This window comes from Helicoverpa zea, chromosome 28, assembly GCF_022581195.2.
Source record: "Helicoverpa zea isolate HzStark_Cry1AcR chromosome 28, ilHelZeax1.1, whole genome shotgun sequence".
Taxonomy (NCBI): domain Eukaryota; kingdom Metazoa; phylum Arthropoda; class Insecta; order Lepidoptera; family Noctuidae; genus Helicoverpa; species Helicoverpa zea.
Genome location: NC_061479.1, coordinates 846,552 through 873,035, shown reverse-complemented (window position 1 = coordinate 873,035; position 26,484 = coordinate 846,552). Strand labels below are relative to the sequence as shown.

At 36.0% G+C, this 26,484-nt stretch overlaps 2 protein-coding genes across 3 annotated transcripts in view; one reads left to right on the top strand and one right to left on the bottom strand.

The window, feature by feature from the left end:
* Positions 1–11,246, bottom strand: part of LOC124643665 — a 45,927-nt gene extending 34,681 nt beyond the window's left edge. Inside the window, exon 1 of one of the 2 annotated variants that reach the window (XM_047182687.1) lies at positions 10,781–11,246. In XM_047182687.1, the coding sequence (XP_047038643.1) occupies positions 10,781–10,991 (211 nt within the window). In that variant the 5' untranslated portion in view covers positions 10,992–11,246. The remainder of the gene's footprint in view (positions 1–10,780) is intronic. The other variant, XM_047182688.1, reaches the window with a different exon arrangement.
* Positions 11,247–14,373: 3,127 nt separating this feature from the next.
* LOC124643859 (THAP domain-containing protein 11-like) lies at positions 14,374–19,562 on the top strand. Its single transcript, XM_047182978.1, has 4 exons — positions 14,374–14,708; positions 16,623–16,750; positions 17,317–17,425; positions 17,989–19,562. Exons 1-4 carry the CDS (start codon positions 14,498–14,500, stop codon positions 18,477–18,479), a joined length of 939 nt encoding a protein of 312 aa, XP_047038934.1. The 5' UTR covers positions 14,374–14,497; the 3' UTR covers positions 18,480–19,562.
* The last annotated feature ends 6,922 nt before the right edge of the window (positions 19,563–26,484 follow it).

Here is a 26,484-nt window from a genome sequence, read left to right as displayed (position 1 = left end):
CACCATGTTCCTTCTGGAGCCAATAGTGTACCAGAGCTATGGTATATCTCTTTAGTACAATCCCAATGTCATTAGATTCTTTCTAATCTTCTTCTTCTTTCGTGTAGATGACATGTCTTATAGTGAGACTACACATTGTCGGCCCATTATGCCGCCTCAGCGAGAGCACGGCCGGATGCGCTCATTAGGTCCTCCCGCGAGCAAGTTTCAGGGCACAGTGGACATGCGATGAGGTGGGACATGGTCTGCACAGCCCCTAATAAAATTAATAAATTTTCTTTCTAATAAAATAGAATAAATGTGACGTTAGATTTCAAATTGAAGTATGTCCAAAATGCTTTAATTCATAAAAAGTGATTTTCTTTTCTGTTCGGGTAAAACTTTTTATTATCTGATTTTGAGGGTGGTGTGACTATCAAAAATCGGATTCTCTATCATCCTTTCTATCATTGATTCTATGATTTTTTTTTACAGATTACGAGAAAAACGAATTTTTAATTTGGATTTAGGTTTATTTTGTCAAAATGAACCACGTCCTTCGGACTTAGCTTTATTTGATCTAACAGAATACTGGACTTAGTGCAGTTTGAATCAAAATATGATGCCATTTTGAACGATCACGTCGCTCTGATTGGCTCAGTGCGACTTGCTGCGTTTTGATATAACATGTCAAATGGACTTGGTTCAATTTGAAAAAAGGGGTGTGTTTTAAACTTATTTTGCTTAAAAACTACAGCGACTTGGTTCAATTCGGTAAAATATTGTAAAAAATACTTCCCCTGCCTTTTAAATAAGAATAAAAGCTAACTTCATGTCAAAAGTGGACTTGATGTGATTTGAAATCTAAATTCACAAATAATGTAGCTTAAAAAAAATAAGCAAAAAAAAGGCTACAAGTTTGTTTCGATAATTAAAAAAAAAACTGTCTGACTGATCAGTATAATCTTATGCCATGCATTAAAGTTAATATTGGGTTTTAGAAACTTTTACAAAGCAGCCCGGAGTTTGAGAGTACATAAGCGGTGTTACACCCCCGTGCCTGGGAGGGCACGTGTCGCCGGCGTCCCCGAATGCTACTCAGTAGCAGTCGTTGTTACAATTCCACGTCAGAGGCCGTCAGGCGGATTTGAGAAAACTCTGACACTAGAATCATTCATGTTCCTTTTGGAGCCCTTTATGAACCAGGGCCGCGGTAACTCTTTCGAGCAATCTATTCAAGCATTTGACTAATCTAGACTTCGCTTAGAAATTGGTCCCTCACTGCAAATTACCCACAACGTTATATAGTCATACCCAGTATGAATAATGTATAATTTCACTGTTACCAGTAGTTTTCCTTATCCGTTCTTGCTTGCAGTGAAAACCCAATTTGAATAGCGTTTGATAGTATTTGCCTGATTATTGCTATCCTTTTTAGGGTTCCGTACCCAAAAGGTAAAACGGGACCCTATTGTTTTCGCTCCTTCGTCCGTCCGTCTATCACCAGGCTGTATCTCATGAACCGTGATAGTTAGAGTTGAAATTTTCCACAAGGAACAACTGCCTATCTGACCTCCTCAACCCAGTTACCCGTGCAACCCAATATCTCTAGGTAAGACTGATACCTATAGATGCGGTGATAGTAAATACCTTTTAAATCCCCGAAACTATTAAAGACACGAGCAGATATCGAATTGAATGATTGATTGGCGCTCTTTGAAATCAATTTAATAGTTTTATCAATGTTTATAATATCTTTATTAATCATTATCTCTGGGTTTTTCATGTTTGACAACAACTAGGCTGTAAAATTTAAAATAGTTAGTACCCTTTCCGGTTTTTTGAACAACAGTCAGCTATTATTCTGATTATTTTCTGATTAGTTATTTATTAATCATCACCAATTAATAAAAAAATATATTATTACTAGCTTCTGTCAGCTGTTCCATCTGCCATATAAAAACCGGCCAAGTGCGAGTCGGACTCGCACACGAAGGGTTCCGTACCAGAGCAAAAATTACGTTTGTTGTATGGGAGCCCCCCAAAATATTTATTTAATTGTAGTTTTCAGTATTTGTTGTTACAGCAGCAACAAAAATACATCATCTGTGAAAATTTCAACTTTCTAACCATCACGGTTCATGAGATACAGCCTGGTGACAGACGGACAGAGGAGCAAAACAATGGGTCCCGTTTTACCATTTGGGTACGGAACCCTAAAGAGTATTGACACGCTCGTCTTCCAATCGTGCGCAAACAAATCGCAGTTAGGCTTTGCAGGAAAAGATATTATTCAAAAAATAATAATATGGTAGAAACAGTCCTACCTAGGGGTAATGGGTTGCCCGGGTAACTGGGTTGAGGAGATCAGATAGGCATTCACTCCTTGTAAAACACTGTCTACAAGCCGACCCCAACATAGTTGGGAAATGGCTCGGAAGATAAAGATTAATAATAGCGTAGAATAAAGTTTATTAATATTAAGGTTGATCAAAATCCATCAAATCGTTTTTGCACATACACACAAACTTTCGTTTGGCGCTATGAGAGTGAAGGAATAGTGAGTGCACATGTGTCTGCGCAAATGCTTGTGCACTTTTATATGTCCTGCGCAGCTGGCTGATCTCCTTATATAAGATAAGAACAGCCGCCGTGACCGACAATCAGCTAGGAGGACATCATGATGTCCATGTGTCCTCGAAGTGATTTTCCCTTTATTTTTTTTTATGGTAACAATAACTTTGAAGTCACATTTTGACCAAAATGAATTCAGCAATCACTTCAAAAGACTTAGGAATTAAATTAAACTTTGTTCTCAGGTTTTGATTGTTTCTTGAAATTATTTGCTGTTGTTTTTCAAGAGTCACGTCAGAGGCCGTCAGGCGGATTTCAGAAAACTCTGACACTAGGGCATGTTAGGTGATTAAACCTGCAGCTCACTCGATAAGAAGTTTTCAAGTACCCAATTAATCGATACTTTTACGATAATTTGTAGTTTTTTGCAACCTGTAGGCAAAACCGCGGGCTTCAGGTAGTTAATAATCAGTCATTAAGTAGTCGATTTTTAATTGATTCGATAACAAAACAGATATCATCGAAGGATAAACAGTCACCATAGGATTTACCCTGAGTTTGTAAGTTGCTATCAATCAAATCATAATCATTATTAATTGGGTACAGAGGTCTGACCCTGTAATTACATAATTTGCATTTAAGACCTTATTAATTGCTAGGGAGTTTGTTGCACCACTTCATCTTCCCAGCAAAAACACATAGGAAGGGGTCAAGGGTGGGCGTTTTGGAAGCTGTCAGTGCTGTTACCACGGCCCTGGTACAGAACGGGCTCAAGAAAGAACATGGTGGGTTTTAGTCAGTAAGAGTCTGACACTCAGATCATAAGAAAACCTGTACACGATGAACTGCAGGTCCTGGCTGACATTTGAACATCTTTGGCACTCGTTACGGGTAGTCAGAAGCCAGTAAGTCTGACAACCGGCTTGAAGAGGTCGAATAGGCAGTGGGTCTTTGTAAAAACTGGTACTCAGCTGCATTCGGTTAGACTAGAAGCCGACCCGAACGTAGTTGGGAAAATGGTTAGGCAGATGATAAAGTACCTATTTTGTGTAGTTACACCGCATTTAGTAATTTCTACTTTCCCTGAATATTATAATTAGCATCCAGGTAAATAGTATAGAAAAACAACCAACTACAACCAATACTTTTTGGGTATAACCATGGTGGTTATACCCAAAAAGTATTGACGCAAAACATTATTGAATTCACAAGGAAAAAACAAATTTAATTTCGGGAAACAAATCTGTAGATATTGTTTAGTATAATTTCGCAAAACAATGCAAGCAAGTTATAACATGTATTTTTGTGTTAAAATGAAATTATAAACATGTTTTTCCTATAATTCATATTAAATTAAGTACCTAAAAAAAAATTAAACTGGCCCTCGAACAAAGTCATCTTCAGAAATTATAGAAAAATAATAACACCCCATTTATCAAAGAATTTTTTATTCGAGTGCAAGAAAGAGTTCTGCCGGGATTGTTCGCGCGAATTACCGCGGCTCTGGTACATAAAAGGCCTACGACAGAACACGACGGTTTTTAGTCAGTAAGAGTATGACAGTCCCTCACCGCTGCTAACCCACAGCGGGAGGGGTCATTTGATGAATTATGACGTCATTAAAAAAAAAAGTGCAAGAAATAGTTATCTCGGGAAGCATATGAAGCTGCGGAAAACAGCTAGTATGTACCATATCTGAAGGTAAAAAAAGAATCGATATGTAGATGATATTACTCTTTCGCGCAAAAACTACGTAACAAAATCAAAATTATAATTCAAAATAGGCTCAAAAACAGCGCTTTCCAAACTAAAAAATTACATGAGTACCCCCAAAACGGCCACCTTTCACCAATTGGTACGGACTTCCGAAATCACTTCATGGGTTTTAGAAACTTTCACAATGCAGTCCAGAGTCTGGAACTTGGTGATTGATATACCCGTGCATCGGAGAGCACGTTAATGTCGGTCCTTCGCCTGATCTCTTTTCGGTCGTGTCGGATTGATTGCCGTCCCACCGCGCTACGAGAGTGAAGAAATAGTGAGTGCACTTGTGTCTGCGCAAATGCTTGTGCTCTATAATATGTCCTGCGCAGTTGGCTAATCTCCTTACATGAGAACAGCCGCCGTAGCCGAGAATCGGTTAGGAGGACATCATGATTAATGTCGGTCCTGCGCCTGATCTCTCTCCGGTCGTGTCGGATTGTCGTCCCATCAGGCTATGATCGGAATCCGCGAGATAAAATCATAACTTTTCCAGCTTTGACGTAGTCGGGTAAAAAAAGTAAAGTCTGAATATTAAATAGTGTTTGAAAACTGTTCAGATTATTAACTAGTTCATATTAAAATACTACGTAACCTTGACTCGAGTATAGGGGTCAAAATTCACGTTGTTTTAAATGCGTTTCATTTTGTATACGTAATTTGGTCTCGATTCTTTATCTGGCTAGTCTTTTCCTTAATAGGACTATACTAGGAGTTTTCCAAGGTTTCACCGGCGTCCTGTGGAATCCACTTCCCGCACCCGACTAAATTATACACAACACCAGTGAATATTAGGAAGCCACAATTATCAGGGTACGTGAAGGCATATGAAACCTCGGAATGCAGTTAGTCTATATATATTTTATACTTCTATGTTCTATACTAAAACAATAAAGAAAATACCTTTTTTTGTTTTTTAGTTTAACAACGCTAAGATACTTCAAAACCGATTTAAAGAATTCTTTCACTGTTGGGGCGCTACACTCTTCCCGAGTAACATGGGCTATATTTTATCCCGGTACTATCAGTAGTTCCCATAGGACGCTGGTCAAACCACGGGTCGAATCAGCTAGTAATATATAAATTATTACGTATAAAACAGGATTATATCAGCAACCGTTCAAAGAATTTGAGAAAACCCGTTAATTAGTCATTAATTTAAAATCTAATTTCGCAGCATATTTAATATACCAGGTAAATGATAGGAAGTGGAGTTTTCCTCAACGATTTAAAATTGAAAATCCTACTTATATTATAAATGTGAAAGTTTGTGAGTATGTATGGATGTATGTTTGTTATTCTTTCACGCAAAAACGGCTGGACCGATTTGATTGAAATTTGGTATGTAGATAGGTGATACTCTGGATTAACACATAGGCTACATTTTGTCAACACACCACGCGGGCGAAGCCGCTGGCGGAAGCTAGTATTCTATATTATTTGAATGTGGTAGTATAAAAATGCAGATACATAGGTAGCTACATAAATTGGACACAAACATACACACTGATATATCTATCTATATTTATTTATTTGTCTTTTCAAATATCTTTGCCTCTCAAAGTTGGGATACTAGTGACTGCATAATCTGCCTATCCTTTTCCCAACCCACATGAAGCGACTGCCTATCTGACATGCCTTCCGAAACGCGGAGGAACTCATTATGAAATACGATAAGATGGTCACCCATCCAATGACTGACCGCACGTTTGATAACAACAAATAAAAAAGAAAAGAAAAAAACTGAATTGGTAAAAAGGAATCAATAGACTTTCAAAAAGTTTGTTTGATCAGCTCGAACTCAAACGGCAAAAACGACACACATTAAGTTACGAAACAGCGACAAATTGTAAAACTTATAAATATAAATAATAAAATATTTATTAAACAACAATATACAGTATGAATTTCCTAGTAAAAACATTAAAATAATAATCCTCTATTATTAATATTAATTAATCAACTCCTATTGTTTATATTTCATTGCATAATTTTAGGGAAATCCCCCATTTATCGGAGGAAACCATAGGATACAATTGACGTGATAAAAAAAAACTAACTGTTCCCTGCAGTTTCACCCGCGTCCCGTGGGAACTACTGCCCGTACCGGGATAAAATATAGCCTATGTTACTCGGGAAGAGTGTAGCTTTCTAACAGTGAAAGAATTTTTCAAATCGGTTCTGTAGTTTCGGAGCTTTTAGGGTACAAACAAACAAAATATGTTCCTTCTTTATTATAGTATAGATAGATAAGTTCTGTTGTTTACATGTGCTCGGAATTAAGTTACATACTGCTATTGTGATTTGCAAAAACTTTACGTAGATATAAAACCGGCCAAGTGCGAGTCGGAATCCCGCACCAAAGGTACCGTATCATCCCTACTAATATTATAAATGCGAAAGTAACTCTGTCTGTCTGTCTGTTACGCTTTCACGTTTAAACCACTGAACTGATTTTAATAAAATTTGGTACCGAGACAGAGTTGACCTTGAGAAAGAACATAGGATGGTTTTGATCCCGGAATTTTAAAAGAGTTCTCTTGGAAACGTGATATAAACGAACCCTACGCGGGCGAAGCCGCGGAGCGGAAGCTAGTTATCTATAAAATGGCCAATAACATCTCGTTTGTTGCATGGAAGGGAAGCCCCTAAAATATTTATTACATTCTAATTTTCAGTATTTGTTGTTATAGCGTCAACAATAGTACATAACCGGTAAGAAATTTAACTGTCTATCACGGTTCACGAAATACAGCCTGGTAGCAGGGCGGACGGACAGCAAATCCTTACGGTGAAATGCACCATTTAAAGTTTACAACAACAGAAACATTTTCATTTAAGGGGTATCGGGTTGCCCGGGTAACTGGGTTGAGGAGGTCAGATAGGCAGTCGCTGCAAGTGGCACACTGGTACTCAGCTACATCCGGTTACAACCTTTGTGCCTCGTTGGTCTAGTAGTCGCAAGCGCGGCTGATGTGCTCGAGGTCTCGGGTTCGATTCCCGGGTCGGGCCGAAATCGCTTTGTGGGTTTTCTTAAACTTTCACAAAGCAGCCCGTAGTCTGAAAGTTGGTGATTGATTCACCCGAGCATCGGAGAGCACGTAAATGTCGGTCCTGCGCCTGATCTCTTTCCGGTGGTGTCGGATTGCCGTCCCATCGGGTTATGAGAGTGAAGGAATAGGGAGTGCACCTGTGTCTGCGCAAATGCTCGTGCACTATAATATGTCCTGCGCAGCTGGCTGATCTCCTTAAATGAGAAGAGCCGCCGTGGCCGAAATCGGCCGTGGACGCCATAAAAAAAAAATCCGGTTAGACTGGAAGCCGACCCCAACATAGTTGGAAAAAGCTAGGGAGATGATGATGAACAATCGAACCATTTTCAGCTAATTATCTGAAATATTAAAGGGCTCTTTCAAATAGGCATGGTGACTGAAAAAAGTAATTAGTCCGTCTTTTAGTTAGATATCCCTAATATTGGACACGTATTTTTTATTTTCTTTCACAGACAAATATCAACGAAGATACAACACAATTGAATTTTGTATTACGTCACTTCTACGTACAAATTTTACATAGACGTGACGTCACAAGCCCCACTTTTAATCTTTGTCGAGCTATATCTTAGTAAATATTAAATGTTTTTTAAAAATAAAAAATACGTGTCCAATATTTTTGGCCTATCTAAAATGCAGAATAATTAGGATCACTATTTTTTTACCCTGTCATCACGTCTATTGGACGTTTCTTGCCGGATCGCTACCGTGCGGCTTATCAATCGTTCGCGACACCGGAATAAACCGGAAATAGGCCAAATACTTGCAAAATTAAATGTCCATTTCATGCTTAGAACAATTTATTTAATTGACTTGACCTTCAGATTAAAGTATCTAAAATTCAGACATTGGTCAGATAAAAATCAATGATTGCACATTCATAATTTATAAAATGTCAATATAAATGTAATTAAGACTAATACAATCATTTCGGATCGATAAGATTGCTGCTGTAATCAAATTAATCTAATGTAAGTTTAGATTATAAACAATTGCCATTCATTTTTATTAACTCATGCGCTCAATTGCTCTCGTCAAATAAGTACGCGGGTGTGAAGTTAGCTACAGTCCGAAGTTAGCTGTACGACGTGTGACGCATGCGCAAAAAATTCGTAAAATTTTTACTGTTGCGCAGGCCAGTAGTCAACTTCGGACAAGCAAAGCTTCTAGACAAGATTTGTACGAACAAATACGAAAAGAGGCGTCTTTGAAACGGCTTATTTCAAAAATATTACTGACTAATTAAACACGGTGCTAAACTTAATTAGGAGAAAATAGACGGCGTCCGATTTCAAATAATAGTGCACGCACATTTGCTTGGACATAGGTACACTCACTATTCCTTCACTCTCATAGCGCGATGGGACGACAATCCTACACCACCGGAGAGAGATCACAAGCACGACCGACATACGTGAAACAGGTGATAAATTCTAAAACCCATAAAGCGATTTCGACCCGACCAGGGAATCTAACACGAGACTTAGTGCACAGCAGTCGCGCTATGCGACTACTCGGACTACTAGACCAAACAAAGTGTGCAGTAGCTTTGAGAAACAGTAAAAGGGTAATTATTGGAGTTCTATCTAATGTCTGTAATTGATATGAAAGTGCTTATTTAATTAGGTCACTTTCAATCAACATACTTGACTATGACAGTATGACATCTACAGCCTTCTCAAGAGTAGAACAGTCAGAAACAGTGAGAGTCATTTGAACACCATTGGCAGTTGTTACAGATAGTCAGAAGCCCGATAGTCTGACAACCTGTCTTATAAAGGGTTACTGTGTAAGGTACCCCGAAAAGTGGGATGTGGATGTCTGACAAGCACTCTGGTACTCAGCTGCATCCAATTAGACTGGAAGCCGAACCCCCAAATACCTCGGATACCATAAATGTCCCGAGGAAACTACTTCTACTAAAAATAGCCTATATCCTTTCTCATGCTCTAGACTGTCTGTACCTATACTGTATATCGTTGAAATTGGATCAGTGGTATTGGACTAGAAGCCCCTAGATAGGGTTATTAAATTTTTTAAATATAAGTAAGGATGAAATCTCATTTACTTGAACTTTTTTCTATGTAGACTGAAATAACAACACATTTCATAGATAATGTTCTTATAAGATCCTATGTTTTGATTAAAATTACATAAAAATACCTAAAATATAATTTTAATGAACCAAAATAGAAACTGCAGCTTCTAGTTTCATCTTTTTTGGAAAAAATAATCCATAGTCTGAACATGAAACATGCAATAAATTGACCACATTTTTAAAAATTAACTTTAAAAACATTCAAAATAGTTTACAAATGGACTTATTAACATAAATTATCTTAACCAACTGGTTTAGTTTCTGTCAATTTTCTATTTTAAAATCAAAAAGACTTACGAGTACAGTTTATATGAATTTTAACTAAATTTTCAAGCTGTACATGTATTTTTCAAGCTTTTTTGTCTTTATGTAGAGTAATTGGAATTAAAAAACTTATTTGGAGATGATTGGTCAAAGTAGGTACTAATCAGTTATAAACTTTTCAAGAAAGGTGGTTTTCAGTTTAACCTGTATGTGTGGATGAATGTTTGAGCGTGATTATCTCAAGTTTAGCTGAACTGATATTGATGTGGTTTTCAGCTTAATATACAGGGTTACTCGTAAGTAGTGCGCATCCTTTCATGAGGTGATAATATAGGTCAATATGAACAAATTTGACCATGGCATACACTGGGTAAAAGTTAACCTGTTTCAAGATAAGCGAATTTCAAGATCTTTTCTTAAATAGTTGTCTAGGTACACATATAAATTTTTATTATTAGTTAAAACTCTCGATATCGCAGATTTTTGTGTGTTTATTTACAAGTAACCCTGTATATTAGACTTAGGAGAAGATTTAAGATATATTATTGCAGTTGTAATCTTAAGTGTTTGGTGTAGAGTGATGAAATAACAAAACTTATTTTGAGAGCAACAATGAAAATTTGATTGGTCAAAGTTGATTCTTATTAGTCACAAACTTTCCGAGTCTAACAAATTAAGTTAGCAAGGTTTTAAAAGGTTACATGAATCATACCAATAAGATTACAATTGGAATACATACAAATCTTAAAAAAACATGCATTTGGCAGTTTGCAACATGAAATAACTGTACAAAAAAGTTATAATAAGACTTTTCTGACCAAATCACTCCATCATTACTCATTATCTGCCGAAATTATGCAAAAAAAAAAAAACAATAGCGATAAAAATCGTGTAACATCGAAGTCGGAAAGGAAAAAGTATGGTTAATCGCATCAAAATGCATTGTGACCCTTGTAAAAAGCAAAACAAATATACTGGTGAAACTGTTATGAGTCATCGGCGAAGGAAATATTATTAATGTTGTTACCAGAGATGGAAAAACCCAAAATACCTTTATTCTTACCCATAGTTGTGACGTTATAATCGGCCTGGGTGAAATGCAGGCTGCAGACTTTTGAATACTTCGTATACGGCTTGCCTCTCTTCAGAATTAAGTTCCACTTGTCTGCCATAGTAACGTCACGAGGAAACCGATGAAATTTCACGTTTTTCGTTTTGCCGGCAAGCGACGTGCATTGAGGGACCGTGCAATAATATCCCATCTTTCTTTCGTATTTGGTTTCCGAAACTTATGAATGTTTACAATCGGCGGAACGAACACAACACATCGATTTGGATTGTAACCTCTCGTCCCGGACACTAATATGTTATTTATTTTACTTGTTGAAAACGTTATCACGTTGGTTTGGAAAAAAATGGAATCATCACAGCGTAGCCTTGAAACATTTGACATCTATATTTCCCTTCCCACTTTTTTTGTGAAAAAAATGGCCACTCTTAATGACCATAGACTTCCGACTGACGGCGATGCTTTCAGTGTTGCCACCTTGGATTTTTATAAAGCGCTAGGTCAAAAGTAAAATGTCGCCAGATTTTACAAACTTGGAAAACGAAAAAAACACCAAATAACGCTATATTATTGCATTGAAATTATCACATTCAAGAAAATTTTTAACGAAGGAGTATGTTGTATGTACGTGCCAAAATTCGACAAAAATATAATATTCTCTACAGCACAAAATTTATTTTAAAAATTATATTTAGTACATAATCTAGAAGCAATGAAATAAAACAACATAACTATGTTGATTTGTTATTAATTTGTAAATAATCAGTACAATATGAATTAAGACTTAAGAGGAACAAATAATACAATTAAAATTAAAATTCAAGGTTATCAAATGTTATATCTTCCATAACATCATCATAATTCACAGAGGCCGAAACTACTGCCGATGACGTCGACGTGGATGCAAATGTTGTTGCTTGTGGTTGATTTTTAAAAGTGTACTTAGTGTTTTTTCCAATAGCTGCAATGACATCGCTTGGTAATTCGTAATTGTAACATTTTGCATCAGTAACTTTTAATCTATTTCTGATAAAAATTATCGCATTTAGAAGAGGACCAGCCATCTTGTTCCGTAGTTTATTTTTTACGATGTTCATGACACTGAAAATTCTTTCGATACCTGCATTAGATTGGGGTAAAGATAACGATGATATGGCAAGATCAACTAGTTCTGCAAAGTCATTTATACCCGCTGCGTTTCGGTAATCATCTGCCTCAACCCAAAATTTTATAACATCGTTTGTATTTTTCCATTGGACAAAACAGATATTGTGCCACTGATTCAATATCTTGTCAATGTCACTAGCAGTATAGCCAAGTTCTTTAGCTAGTTCTGAAATGGAATTATCCTTACCTTGGCGGAGTATTATCTCTGGGTCTAATTTTGACATCGATTCCAGCACATTGTAATTGGTCGGCAGTCTTTGTTGAATTTCCTTGGCTAGCTTTACATTAAACTCAATACAGCGACGTTTTATGACTAATATAGTGTCAGCTGTTAACGATGTTTTTCCTTGCTCCGATTCAAAGAGGTAGCCCATGTATGGGACCGGGTTAAGGTGTCGGTCGATATCAATATTTAAAAAATCCTTATCTGTAATAGCTGCATTCGGTAACAGAATCCTGTTGCAAACTGAACGTAATAGTGTAATCAGCACATTTAATAATTTAAGAGGATTTGCACTTTCGCTTTCAAAGCTTTTCAATGCGATCTGCACATCGTTTAGTACACTTTTCAAAAATAGCAAATATAAATAACTTGATTCATCCTTGTATATAGAATATAATAGATCTGCAGTGTAACATCGATCTCTCATAAGCCCAAAATGTAAAGTCAGTTCTTTCCACTGTGCCAGAATTCTTTGCACCGCTGGTTCAATGGATAACCAGCGTGTGTCACATACCTGCAAAATTTTTAAAGGTGCTTCACCACAATTAATAGTTTCGTAAATTTCATGATATTCATTTTTACGTTTTGTTGAGTGGGCAAACCAATTGTACGTTTCTCTAATCAAGAATTCAATATTTCTTGGTAGCGTATGTTCTGAAGCGTGAGATACAGCAAGTTGTAAAGAGTGGCAAGTGCATCTGATAAGAATTAAATTAGGTATATCATTTTTCAGGATTTTATACACTCCATTATTAATTCCAGTCATGACTGACGCATTGTCTGTTCCCAATCCAATCATTTTATTTTTATTTAATCCATATTTTTGTAAGCAAGAAAGAAGGGCTTTAACAATACCAACTGCATCGCTGGTTTCAAGTTGTTCTAGAGCCAGAAACGAAGAAACTACTTTTTTTAGTTTTCTACTGAAATACCTGATTACAATACCAAGTTGCTTGCTCGTGCTGATGTCAGTTGATTCATCAATGATAAGACTATATTTTTGCTGTCCTATATCCTTTATTAGTTCTTCAGTAAAATGTGGTGCCAAGACATTTTTTATAACTTCAGTACACTTAGTACGATGCATTTTTAAGTCGTCCGTTGCTTTTGAGTCAGGGAAAGCCAATTTCACTAAATCTGTTAGATGATCAATACAGGAAACTGAGCTATGTTCAGTAATGTAAAGCGCGAGCATTCCTTCAGCTTTGCGCGATTTTAGGTTGGAAATCTTCTCACTATCGGGCTTGAATTGTAAAATCTGGTTGCCAGATATCACTTGCATTTTTTGTTTGTGCTTCTTTGTTTCAGCATGTCTTCTCAAGTCTACCAATTTTGCTAATAATTCTGCCTTACAATATGTGCAAAAAGCCTTCGTATCATCACCAGGTAAAGGTTTAAGCCAGGATTTGAATTCGTCATGAGATTCCCACTCCTTTCTATATTTTTGTGCATAGTTTTTTTTCTTGGATGGAAATTCCATTATTGGATATTATTGAGCGTCACGACTTCACACACTGTGACCTTTTAAAAACGACTTGATCAAACTTTTCGCGTTTTCGACAGCGCGAACTAAATTCAAGACATAGAATGACAAGATTCACAGAAAACATTAGCAAACGACTGCGCTAAGGGATTCCCCGGTCAAAGAGTAAGCATAGAACAATATGAAATTCTGACTGTGCTTAGGGATTTCCCGGCCATAGAGTAAGTAGAGAATAATGGTGGGTAAAAATGTGTTGCCAGATTTCGTACTGAAAAAACCCCTAAAAACCACTAAAAAGAATAAAAACGCCATGGTTTTTAAAAATACCACTAAAGGCTTTCAAAAACCGCTAGTTCTGGTGGAAAAACCACCAAGGTGGCAACACTGGATGCTTTTATTCGTCTGAACGCGATAGTAGAGAATCATTGTGCTGGGATAAAATCGACTACAACTATTTTTGTTTATTTTGGTATTTTCAACTTTTCATAAACGTGTAAAATTTTAATGCTGGACTAGAACTGCCAGCAGAAGTTCTATAAAATGAACATGTAACAATGTGTTTTGTTTACTGAGCGAAATACAAACTAAAATTCTCGATTAAAATGGAATCCATTCTACTTAGTTTAGTCGATCATAGACAACTTTATAACGTTTCGGATACTGGCAACACAGCTCATTTTTTTACAAATTTTGATAAATGTCGGAGCTTGGTGTTTATGCGCGAAGTTTTGTTTGTTTTTCTATAAAAAAATACAACTGTTATAATAACAGTATAATTGCTTAGATATGTTAATTTGTGTGATTGGACGAGTTTCGCGCTAACAAGATGCCTTACTACTGCACCGTGCCGCGATGCACATCCATGGCTGGGAAGGCTAAAAACGTTTCTTTCCATCAATTTCCCAGAGATGAGGAGCTTGCTAAACTGTGGAATAATATACTTAAACGAGGGAAACCTTATACAAAGTACTCTAAAGTATGCAGCCTTCATTTCAAGCCAGAGGATTACACAATAACAAGCGCTGGAAAAAATAAGGGTAGGTACCATTAGCACGTTTGATTTTATCAAAACCGACCAAACATACCTACTATTTACGAGTTTTAGCAATAAACCTACTAGTCGTAAGCGTTTATCTTGTACTTAATTGCGAAATTAACTCAAACTTGTTGTTTTACGACGTTTTTTCCCACATTATTAATGAAAGTACCTACAATATGTTGCTATGTTTACGAAAGTTTATTTACTATCAAACGCTGGGTATTTTGATGAGTTGCATTCTTGAATTGTGATAATAAATAACATTGAACATTGCATACATGTTATCTTGTTGTCTATTAATGCTAGACTAGCTCCTGCCATCAACTTTGTATGTTCAATACATACAAATGTTAAACTAAGCTACATTCGCGAATAGTGTAGCTTTCTGTTACTGCCATAAATTGCCACCATTAATGAAGAATTGACATAATTTTATCAAAAGCCATCAATTTTACTTATCATACCATATAATAATTACAGTGGTCAGTTTTGGAAATAAAATAAAGGTATTTGATTTGTAAGCTGTGTTAAGTCTAAGATAACAATACCTTCATAGATTCTTTACAAAGGTATTTCTGTCAATTATATAAATGTTTCATCCTCTCTATGAAATCTATCTTTTGCTGTGCCTGACAGGGTCTATAATATTTTCTATATTTTTTTAAACATACCATCTGTTTTACATTACATTATGAAAAGTATTGAGTTATACTTCTGAGCACATACTACATTTCAACTGGATATGATTGTGTATTCATATTATATGTAACATTGCAGATTGCAAATAATATGCTTTACCATCAGAGCGCTCTCACACAAACAGATTTTTTTTATACTTTTGCATGATTTGGCCTATTTGATAATGTAAAAGAGTAATTTTAGCAATAAAGATAATACTAGCCATATCCCACAGCTGCTCTTGTATCCTAAAGAAACTTCCTCACACACCCAAATAAAAACTATCCTATATTCGTACCACCTGTCTCCATGTTAGATTATATATCAATCTTTACTACCATATTACATAAGCATTAAGGTATGATTCCGAACCACGCTGCACGCAGCAGTGCTGCCGCGACACTTCTGGTCCCCGTACAATTTCTATTGGCTTATATGAGATTACATTCCGAGCTAGGCAGCATTGTCGCGGCAGCAATGTAGCGGCAGCACTGCTGCGCGTCAGTGTCGCCCTACCGCCGCGACAGACCAGTAGTGACGCGTCTGCCGCCGCAGCAAGAGTACCTACTTGAATGTTGACACGTAAATTGACAACAAAAGGATGAATTTCTCTGACATCTTGTCAACTCAACGTAAACTAACGAATACACAACAACGCATCACCACGAACAGAGCGACACTGCCGCGTTGCTCGGAATCAGCGCGGCAGGCAGCACTGCTGGGCAGCACCTTAGTGGTAGCACTGCTGCGGCGGCACTGCTGCGTGCAGCGTGGTTCGGAATCATACCTTTACATATGCCATGCAACCAAACCTATACATATAGTAAAGGCATGGTTCACTGTATATATGTCACTGGAAAATAACAAGACTCGTAAGTTGATCAACTTTCTAGGTAGTTAGTACGGCTAGGCACCGTAAGTTGACCAATTAGCTAAAATTCAATGCGTTAAATAGTATATTTCAACTACCGTTTATTATTTTCCGAGAGCTAATCAACTACCTAGGAAATTGATCAACTTACGATTCTTGTTATTTTCCGGTGACATATGCACACCCTTGCTGCATGTGCGTATGCATTAGATTATAATTACATTGTGCATCCAAGCCTCTATTAATTGTCTCATGAAATTAACACTATTTTTCCAAACATTTTGTCTGCAAGGTAATGTTTGATTCCATAATTTATATAAACTCTTTATTCACATGTATAAATTAAGTAATTTTATGTTCCAGGACAATGGCGTACTCTACGTAAAGATGCAATACCATCTCAGAATCTACCTTCAGACACGCCAGCTCCCTACACTAGAAGACAGTCGGGCGCCTGGGTGCCTGATAATGTGCCTGTGATGAATCCTCAGGTATGAACTCACTCACTTATGCTCATTGTCACAAACTCACTCATCTCATCATGTATGAGTGTGTACTTTTAGCTGCATGAACTGAATATTATGTTCACCCACTGTCCATATTCAATAGAAATATTAGAAAAATATATTTTATTTGTGAGAAGAAAAATTTCTAAGCCCAAAAAACTAAACCAAAAAACTTAAACCAATAAATTTATTACTATAACTTGAGATTATAAAACTTTATTGAACACATTAACAAACACATACAGATATTTTGATACTTGTGGTTTGAATAAGTTATACGCTCTAATGATCCTATGGGACGCAGCAAGATAAGATGACATAGAAGAGCACTTTATTACTACTTTTACGTTATATTTCTTCTTTCAAGATAATAATTAATAAATAGGTGAAGTACTTAATACACATCTGAATTATACGCACACTAAAATCTACGTTGGTGTGCCCTGCCAACCGATTTATTTTGCCGAGTGTATATCGGGAATCGGACAAACTCACTCACTAGCCGCCCAACTCACTAACTCACTACCCTAACTCACTCACTCACATTTCAGTTCCAGCAACAAGCCCAGCAATTAGCTCAAGCTATCTACATGCAGACCATGTTGGCGATGCAGGCCGCCGGCGTGCAGGACGCTATGGGACTCGCTAATTTGTCTAATGGTGAGTTATTTCAATATTTAAAACTAGCTGTTTCACCAGCTACCCAAGGAAACTACTTCCTGAACCCTGAGAAAATATAATCTATCTCTAAAAGCTTCCCAAAAATGTAAGAATCATTCAAATTAGTTCTGTAGTCTTGGTGCAAACTAACAATCTAACAAAAAATAGAAAAAAACTAGTGATTTTCCCGCAGTTTCACTCAGGATAGAATATAGCCTATATGTTATTCGGGAAGAGTGAAACTTTCCTATAGTGAAAGACTTTTTCACATCGGTTCACTAGTTTCGGAACCTTTAAGGAACCCACAAAAAAAATGTTCTGTATTTGTTTTAATATAGATACAGTAAATTAGTTATTTAACTACTAGTTTCTGACAGTGATTTCCCCGCTTCGCGAAGAAACTAATTCCCGCACCTGAATATAAAGTAGCCTTTAGTTTGTTATTCTGATGATAAGCTATGTTACGGCCAAGTTTCATTGAAATCAGTAATCACGTGTGTGTCACTTTCTATGTAAATTTTATTTACAACTGTGAATACAAAAATAAACCGCCCTTTTTGCAGGACTCCCACTACCCTTATCAACCGAAGAAACACCACCTGATGTCCCACCCAAACCAGAAAACAACCCAGAAACATCTGAAAACAACCAAACCAACCCAGACTCCCAGACCAGAACGGACCACGACAGCAACCAAGAGAAAAAAACTTCATACCAATGCGAAGAATGTTCAAAATGTTTTAAAGATCCGGACGTTTTCATCCTTCATAAAAGAACCCATCGGAACGACCAAAATTTGAACGGCAAAGAAAATTTTGACCTCAACTCTATTAAGCCAGAGATGCTGAAATCGAACCCTATACTTGCTAATCTCCTGAAAAATACTATGGAAAGAAACATTTTCTCTTCGAACCTTTTCGAAAAGCAGCTAATGGTAAGTTTTTCAAATATGAATAGTTTTATGAGAAGTTACGATGAAGATTGTGATAATAGTGACTTAAGTGAATCCTTAGACGATAGTAATAATTTAGTTATAGATGAAAATTTAGCTTAGTTTTGTATTTCTAGATCGGATCTGCTGAAAAAATACTCAAAGATATTCGAAAATCGTGATACTGTATAAAAATATAGTAATTTCTAATACCCTTGCATTTGACTAAATAAATATAAAATGTAAAGTACCTAATTTAAATTGTCAATGCACTGCTGATTCTCAAATCCTATCATCATCTCCCGAGCCTTTCCCCAACTATGTTGGGGTCGGCTTCCAGTCTAACCGGATGTAGCTGAGTACTTGTGTAACATAGAAAGTAAAATCCACAATATTTAATTGAAATAAATGACATAGGACTATGTTTTACTCTTCACTCATTTTGTATTAATTTAGTCAAATCGCTTGATGGAAAAAATAAATCATATTTTTGAGTTTTTTCAGCAGAATTGATAAAATAAGACTGTATTTTGAATATAATACACTTTTGTATAGACAAACTGGTAACAACTTAATATTTGAATATACAAAGCTAGCATTTTTTATAGTGTTTTTAGTATGTTCAGGATTATTTTTTAAGAAATATTTTTCCAATGCAAAAAAACTACAAGTCTGTTAGTAACTATTTTTCAAATTGGTGTATTTTTTTTTTGTTTATCCAAAAACGGAAAATTATTTTATATATCTATATAGTATAGTTCTCATCAAATAAGTTTGCAGTCCCGAATTTAGCAACAAGTGATTTTGTAATAGTTAAAATGTACGAATGAAATGCTGTAATAGCATTCATCAAATAACTATTCTTCTCTGAAGTTAGTTGTTTGATACATGCGCAATAGTGTTTTGTTCATACATTTTAGTATTGCGCTGTCACTAGTAACCAACTTCAGATTGATATGAAAATTGAAAAATATTCACCTCATTTAAATTTCTGTAATCTGAAAAGAAAATTAACAATATTATTATTCAAAAGGCTTTCAAAATATTTGAAAATAACACCATTTTGAAAAACAGTTGAAATAAAATCATAACTATAAACATTATTTTAAATGCTAGTAACACTACTTAATGTAATTTACATATGGCACCGCGCACCGCCGCGATATGCGTTGAAACGGATTTATAAATACATTGGTCTGTACGAAATCCACAATCTTTTTTTTTATGAATATCGCCCGATTATAATATGTTCTTTTATAACATATTACTAACGGCGTCCATGGCCGATTTCAGCCACGGCGGCTGTTCTCATACAAGAAGATCAGCCAGCTGCGCAGGACATATTATAGTGCACGAGCATTTGCTTGGACACAGGTGCACTCACTATTCCTTCACTCTCATAGCGCGGTGGGACGACAATCCGACACCACCGGAGCGCGGTGCAATGTAAAAATTATTAACTCCAGTTTGTCATTAATTGTAGATACCCACCTTTTTTATTATAGAACGATGTATATTTTTTGTACCTTTTCTAACAATTAGATATTGTGTAGAAAGTTTAGAAATAAAACATTATTTTTTATGAATCCCTTAAAAATACATTTTTAATGTGGATTGGGTATAAAAATCCATAATAATGTTTAATTCTTATTATGAGGATTTTTTTATTGAGGCAACTTATTCCTATTTTTTTTACTAACTAAAATACTGTTGTTTTTTGTTCTAAAGAGAAATTTTCTTTGCGTTTTTTATTTGATTCTAATAAGTCTGCTTGTCGTCAACAAGTTAATATTGATTTCGTCCAAATTTTTAAGTACTGCAATTAATCAGTATTGGTAAAAATACTTACTTAAATATTTATTCTGTATTTTTAGGCTGATTAAAAAATAACTCATACACATAGTATGACAATAAAAAATAAAGCAACCACCGAAATGAATAAAAAAGTAAATAATTAAAAAAAACAGCGAATTTTTAAAAAAGACTGTTCTCCACCGATTTACGCAGAGCTTTACCATTTTTGGTGAAACTCGTATTAATTAAATATTTAACTAATTATGAAAAAAAACTAGATTTTAGATAAATAGTTTTTTTTGTGTATTTTAGTGCCTTAGATTCTAGCTGTTATTAGGTATATTTAACGAAGTAAACATTTTTGATTTTGTATAAAAACTTAAAAAAAAAACTTAGGATTTTAGAGAAGTATTTAGACTTTGAGAATTTTTTGAAAACTTTTTCTGAAAAAATTTATACGACTGTATTTTTTTATGGAAACTCAATAGTTTGTATATATTTTTTTAATATTATAAGAATAATTTCATCTTTATAGAAGCGAACGTCAATGTTACTTTTTGTGGTAAAATTATATACTTCATGCAAACTTAAAAAGGTACAAAAATAATATGAATGGAGATTTTTTTTTTATCAGCTCACTAGCTATTGAGTTGATCCCTTGCAAACATACAGAAATGCAAATATTTTATAATTTAAGTTCTATACATATTGTTTGATACTAAAAATTGTTTTAATTTATTCATAATCGCTTCTATACAAGATTATTATTCTTATATTGCAATAATTAATGTCATGTTTTATTTAATAGGGGTTTGACAGAGCATAGAGTTATAATAAAAAGTAAATCATCATCATCATCTCAGCCGTAGGACGTCCACTGCTGAACATAGGCCTCCTCCTTAGATCTCCACAGTAAAAAGTAAATATTAACACTTAAAAGGGAAATTCAAAATTATTTATTTTTTCAAAGTAGACAGAAAATCAGCATGCAAAAAACAGACTCCAAATCGCCCGCCCTTCACCACTTCCTATGTGTTTTTGCTGGGAAGAAGAAATGGTGGAACAAACTCCGCAGCTATGTATTACACATAGTTACATACACAACAATAACTTTTAACTATTTCCTGTTTAACTATATTTATACGCAAAATAACCTTAATTCTAATATAAGTTAAGGTTATTCCCCACGTTTTAAAAAAGAAGCATTAACTGCATTACACATACTTGCATACGCAATGCATTTTAGTTACATCATACTAGCTGTTTCGTAGCACGTGTAATGTGTATAGTGAAACTTTCAGTTGTTTCGGAGCCCATAAGTTATGGTTACAGCCTTTTTATCGTCCCACTGCTGGGCTGCGGCCTCCTCTCACACGGAGAAGGATTGAGCATTAATCACCACGCTTGCTCAATGCGGGTTGCTGATTTCAGATTATATAGTCCAGGTTTCCTCAAAATGTTTTCATTCACCTTTTTATTAGCCATTAGTGTCCAAGATATACTTAGAAAGTACATACAAACTTAGAAAAGTAGCATTGGTACTGGCCTGACCTGGAATCGAACCCACTCTCATATACTCGAGAGGTTGGTTCTTTACCCACTAGTCCACCACGACTTCTATACCATAAGTTACGAACAAAAAAATGATTCTTCCTTACCGTATTAGAATAGACATAAGCTTTCAATCTTCTTCCGTTCGGAAATCAATTGATTCACCATTTTCATAATATCTTTCTAAACTAACAAACATCATCTTCCGAGCCTTTTCCCAACTATGTATGTTGGGGTTGGCTTCCAGTCTAACCAGAGGCAGCTGAGTACCGGTGCTTTACAAAACTAAGAAACTGTTAATGAGCAACTACAAACTTGAAGCTCTGTTAATTCCCTATTATTATTATTTTTCTACTAATTCGTCCTTGTTTTGAGCCATTTTTACTCGACTGCCCAGAAGAAGGGTTGTGTTTTTAACATACATACAAGTGATGCGTACAATTGTACCTAGTGGGATAAATAAATTATCAGACAGGGGCCCGATTCTCCTAAGTTAATAATGTCAAAATCGAATAGAAATCGAATCGCAATATGATCGCAATAGCAGTTTTAACCATATCGGGCATTCTGCTACTAATAAATTACCAATCGTATTCGATTGACATTTGATTGGTGTGCGATTGGTCTGCTATTTTGGTGATTTTGGTCTATACGGTAGTTTGCTGTACAATCATATTGCAATCGTAAATCATTTGCATACAAAATGATTCATTATTGAATGACAGAAAAGGATAAAAACGTTTATTTCTAAGAAAAAATAGCGGAATTCCACATACGCTTCAATCGTAATCGAGTCGGGATTGGATCTCAGTCGAATCGAGTCGAACGTGAATCGAATGGCGCTTAAGTAAAATTAGGAGAATCGGGCCCCAGGTCTCGTCCATACAGAACAAAATGACTAGCGGAGATGTCATAACGCAAAATCTTCTAAAACAATAGCGCATTTTAATCATTATCGAATTTAGTTTAGTCGTTCTGGATCATATATATAGTCCTACATAAATACTAGTACCTCGTTCAATGCTTAAAACTCCAATATTTTTGTTCATTTTTCTAGATTTCAGAAATAGTAATATTTTTCAAGATTTTTATACAATTGTACGCGTCACTTGTATCAAGGGTGAAATGGCAATTAATGATAGATTGTTCTCAATCGAGTTGATTAAAGAAATATTCCGCGACCGTTATAAGAATAATGTCGTACATTGACCTTTATATAGCTGTCTCTTTTACACCTGCATGATATTATATTACTATCCCGCTTGCTGGGAAAAGATGAACAGAGGTGCTATAAGGCAGGTAGGTCAGGCAACTTGTAGGTCAAATACATACCAAAACGGTCCGTTACGAGTGAAGTAACGAAGTGTTCGATTATCTGTCGAAGATTTTTGGTTTAATTTTCTTTCGTCTATTATATTGCCGTCCTGTTCGCACGGTAGCTTCTGAGCATGTGTGTGAGAGAGATAGCTATACGTTTGTACGTTCGCGGAGTATTAGTATGACTGATTTAACATTTCAGTATTTTAAGGAAGACTGTATTTAATTTGTTTTGTAACCACATTGATCTCTTTTGAAATAAAAAAAAACTGATAAAAATTATGTTTGTATTAAATAAAAAGTATTATTGATACCTTTTTTGCTTGTTTTATTTCAATTAATTACTTGTGGCTGTTTCCCGTGGTTTCACCCGCGTGCCGTGGGAACTACTGCCCGTACCGGCATAAAATATAGCCTATGTTACTCGGGAAGAGTGTAGCTTTCCAAAAATAAAATAATTTTCCAAATCATCTATCCAGTTTAGCAGGTCCTACCTAGTAACTAGCTGTATGCTATGTACTTTTTTCCGTGCGTGAAATAGTTCCCATCGGACGCCGATGAAACCGCTGGCAGAAGTTAGTATAACTAGAAGGGGCTGCGGGATTGTTCGCGTGAGTTACCACGGCGCTGGTACATAAAGGGCTTAAGAAGGAACATAATTGTTTTTTTTTTTTGTCAGTAACAGTCTGACACTCACGCTGCACCCACAGCGGGTTCATTTGATGATTTCCCATAACGGATAAAGTATAGTTATCTAGAAAAAGATAGCCAAAACAAAATTGTGCGCAATACAAAATATATCTAGTCCAAAGTACCTAATAAACGATCTTAACTATCATTTTGCCCTTGAAAAACATTAAAATAGATTCAGCTGTTACGTATCTCAAAAGAAATAAGATTGGCAAAGATTACCATTTAATATTACGGAGATCAGAAACAAGTAGTTCTATCCCTTTCTCTCTTTAGGACATTACTAATAATTCTGTCCTTGTCGTTACCAATATATAAGACGGGATTTCCCCTTACCACAGAGTAAAGAGCTTTTAATAAAAGCTCACTGATTGTGAAATTAAAGGTGTTCCCAGTATCTAATATTATTTACCATTTTGGTAGAAATCTTTGAAAAGGTATTTATTTTTAAATAGGAAATATTTAAGTAATTGTTGGTTAAGAGATAAATTAGTAGGTATTTAAACCTACCCGGATAAAGTATAGCCGGGTATGTTATTAGGGAAGTAGAGTAGCTTTCATCAGTGAAAGAATTTTTAAAATCGCTTGAGCAGTTTAGGGTACAAAAAAAATGTTTCCTCTTTACTATATTATAATAGTAATAGTATATATATTCTACTCTTTATTACTTAAATCGTTGAGGATGATGATTTAAAGTTAGCGTCATTAATTATATCAAGACACCTTTTCACACACGGTCGGTTAGCCCCATGGTAAGTTATTAATTAACTTGTTATGTGCTAACACAACTGATAGGTAAACTACATTTGTACATGGTTACATATGTATATGTTTATAAATCGAGACATTATAACACCCAGACTACGACCAACAAGCATGCTCATCACACAGATGTCGACCGAACCGGGAATCAAACCCGGGGCCCGATTCTCCTAATTTTACTTAAGCGACATATGATTCACGTTCGACTGAGATCCAATCCCGACTCAATTACGATTGAAGCGTATGTGGCATTCCGCTTTTTTTTTTTAATATGTAAACGTTTTTATCCTTTTCTGTCATTCAATAAATAATGAATCACATTGTCTGCAATTTACTTAAAATTGCAATATGATTGTAGAGCAAATTACCGTATAGACCAAAATCACCAAAATAGCAGACCAATCGCAAACCAATCGAATGTCGTTGGAATACGTTTGGTCTTATATTAGTAGCAGAATGCCCGATATGGTTAGACTGGTATTGCGATCATATTGAGATTCAATTTCTATTCGATTTTGACATTATTAACTTAAGAGAATCGGGCCCCCCCGGTACCTCAGGTTCAGCAGTCCGACATGGTACCTAACTATTGCGCCATCGAGGTCGTCCATAGCTAGGTAGTTGCTTTCTATATACCACGTTTTATAATAACATTTGCAGGGGTTTTCCCGAGAGTATAAAATATCTATCATGCCACATGTAGAAGAAAGTATTTTTTCATTGTAGGAGTCGTTATCAACTTAATGCATCTAGATTTTTAGTATGTAGACTATGTAGTCATCATCAGCCTAGCCTTTTCAGAACTATGTTGGGGTTGGCTTCCAGGTGCCCGATTCTCCTAAGTTAATAATGTCTAAATTGAATCGCAATAGCAGTTTTAACCCTATCGGTTATTCTGCTACTAATATAAGACCAATCGTATTCCAACGACATTCGATTGGTTTGCGAGTGGTCTGCTATTTTGGTCTCTAAACGGTAGTTTGCTCTACAATCATATTGCAATCGTAAATCATTTGCAGACAAAATGATTCAGTATTGATGACAGAAAAGCATAAAAACGTTTATTTCAAAGAAAAAATAGCGGAATGCCACATACGCTTCAATCATAATTGAGTCGTGATTGGATCGCAGTCGAATGTGAATCGTATGTCGCTTAAGTAAAATTAGGAGAATCGGGCCCCTGTCTAACCGGATGCAGCTGAGTACCAGTGTGCCACAAGGAACGACTGCCTATCTGGCCTCCTCACCTCTGTTACCCGGGCAACCCGATACGTTTGGGCAAGACTGGTTATCAGACTTACTGGCTTCGGACTACCCGTAATGACTAACGAATATGTAGGTAGGTATAATAGCACATTGAAGGAGATTTTACCTATGTTCAAAATTTGATTTTTTTTGGCTCAGGAAATAGGGCTTTCCATCATTATTCCTCATCATCCTCCGAGCCTTTTTCCCAACTAGGTATGTTGGGGTCGGCTTCCAGTCTAACCGGATGTAGCTGAGTACCAGTGCTTTACAAGAAGCGACGGGGGCAACCCAATACCCCTTGGTTAGACTGGTGTCAGACTTACTGGCTTCTGACTACCCGTATCGACTGCCAAGGATGTTCAATGACAGCCGGGACCTACAGTTTAACGTGCCATCCGAAACACAGTCATTGGTGTCGTAGATATACTGAGAAAGTACATACAAACTTAGAAAAGTTGCATTGGTACTTGCCTGTCCTGGAATCGAACCCCCGTCCTCATACTTGAGAGGTTGGTTCTTTGCCCACTAGGCCACCACGACATCATTATTCCTATACGTACCTAAATATTGAAAGGCTATCAGAGGAACTTTTCTTGAGTGAGCTGCAGATTTAATGATTTAATCATCTAACAAGCTCTAGTGTCAGAGTTTTCTCAACTCCGCCTGACGGCATCTGACGTGGAATTGTAACAACGACTGGTACTATGCGTAGCGTTCGGGGACGCTATGCGTGCCTTCCAAGCATTTCTAAAACCCAGAAAGCTAT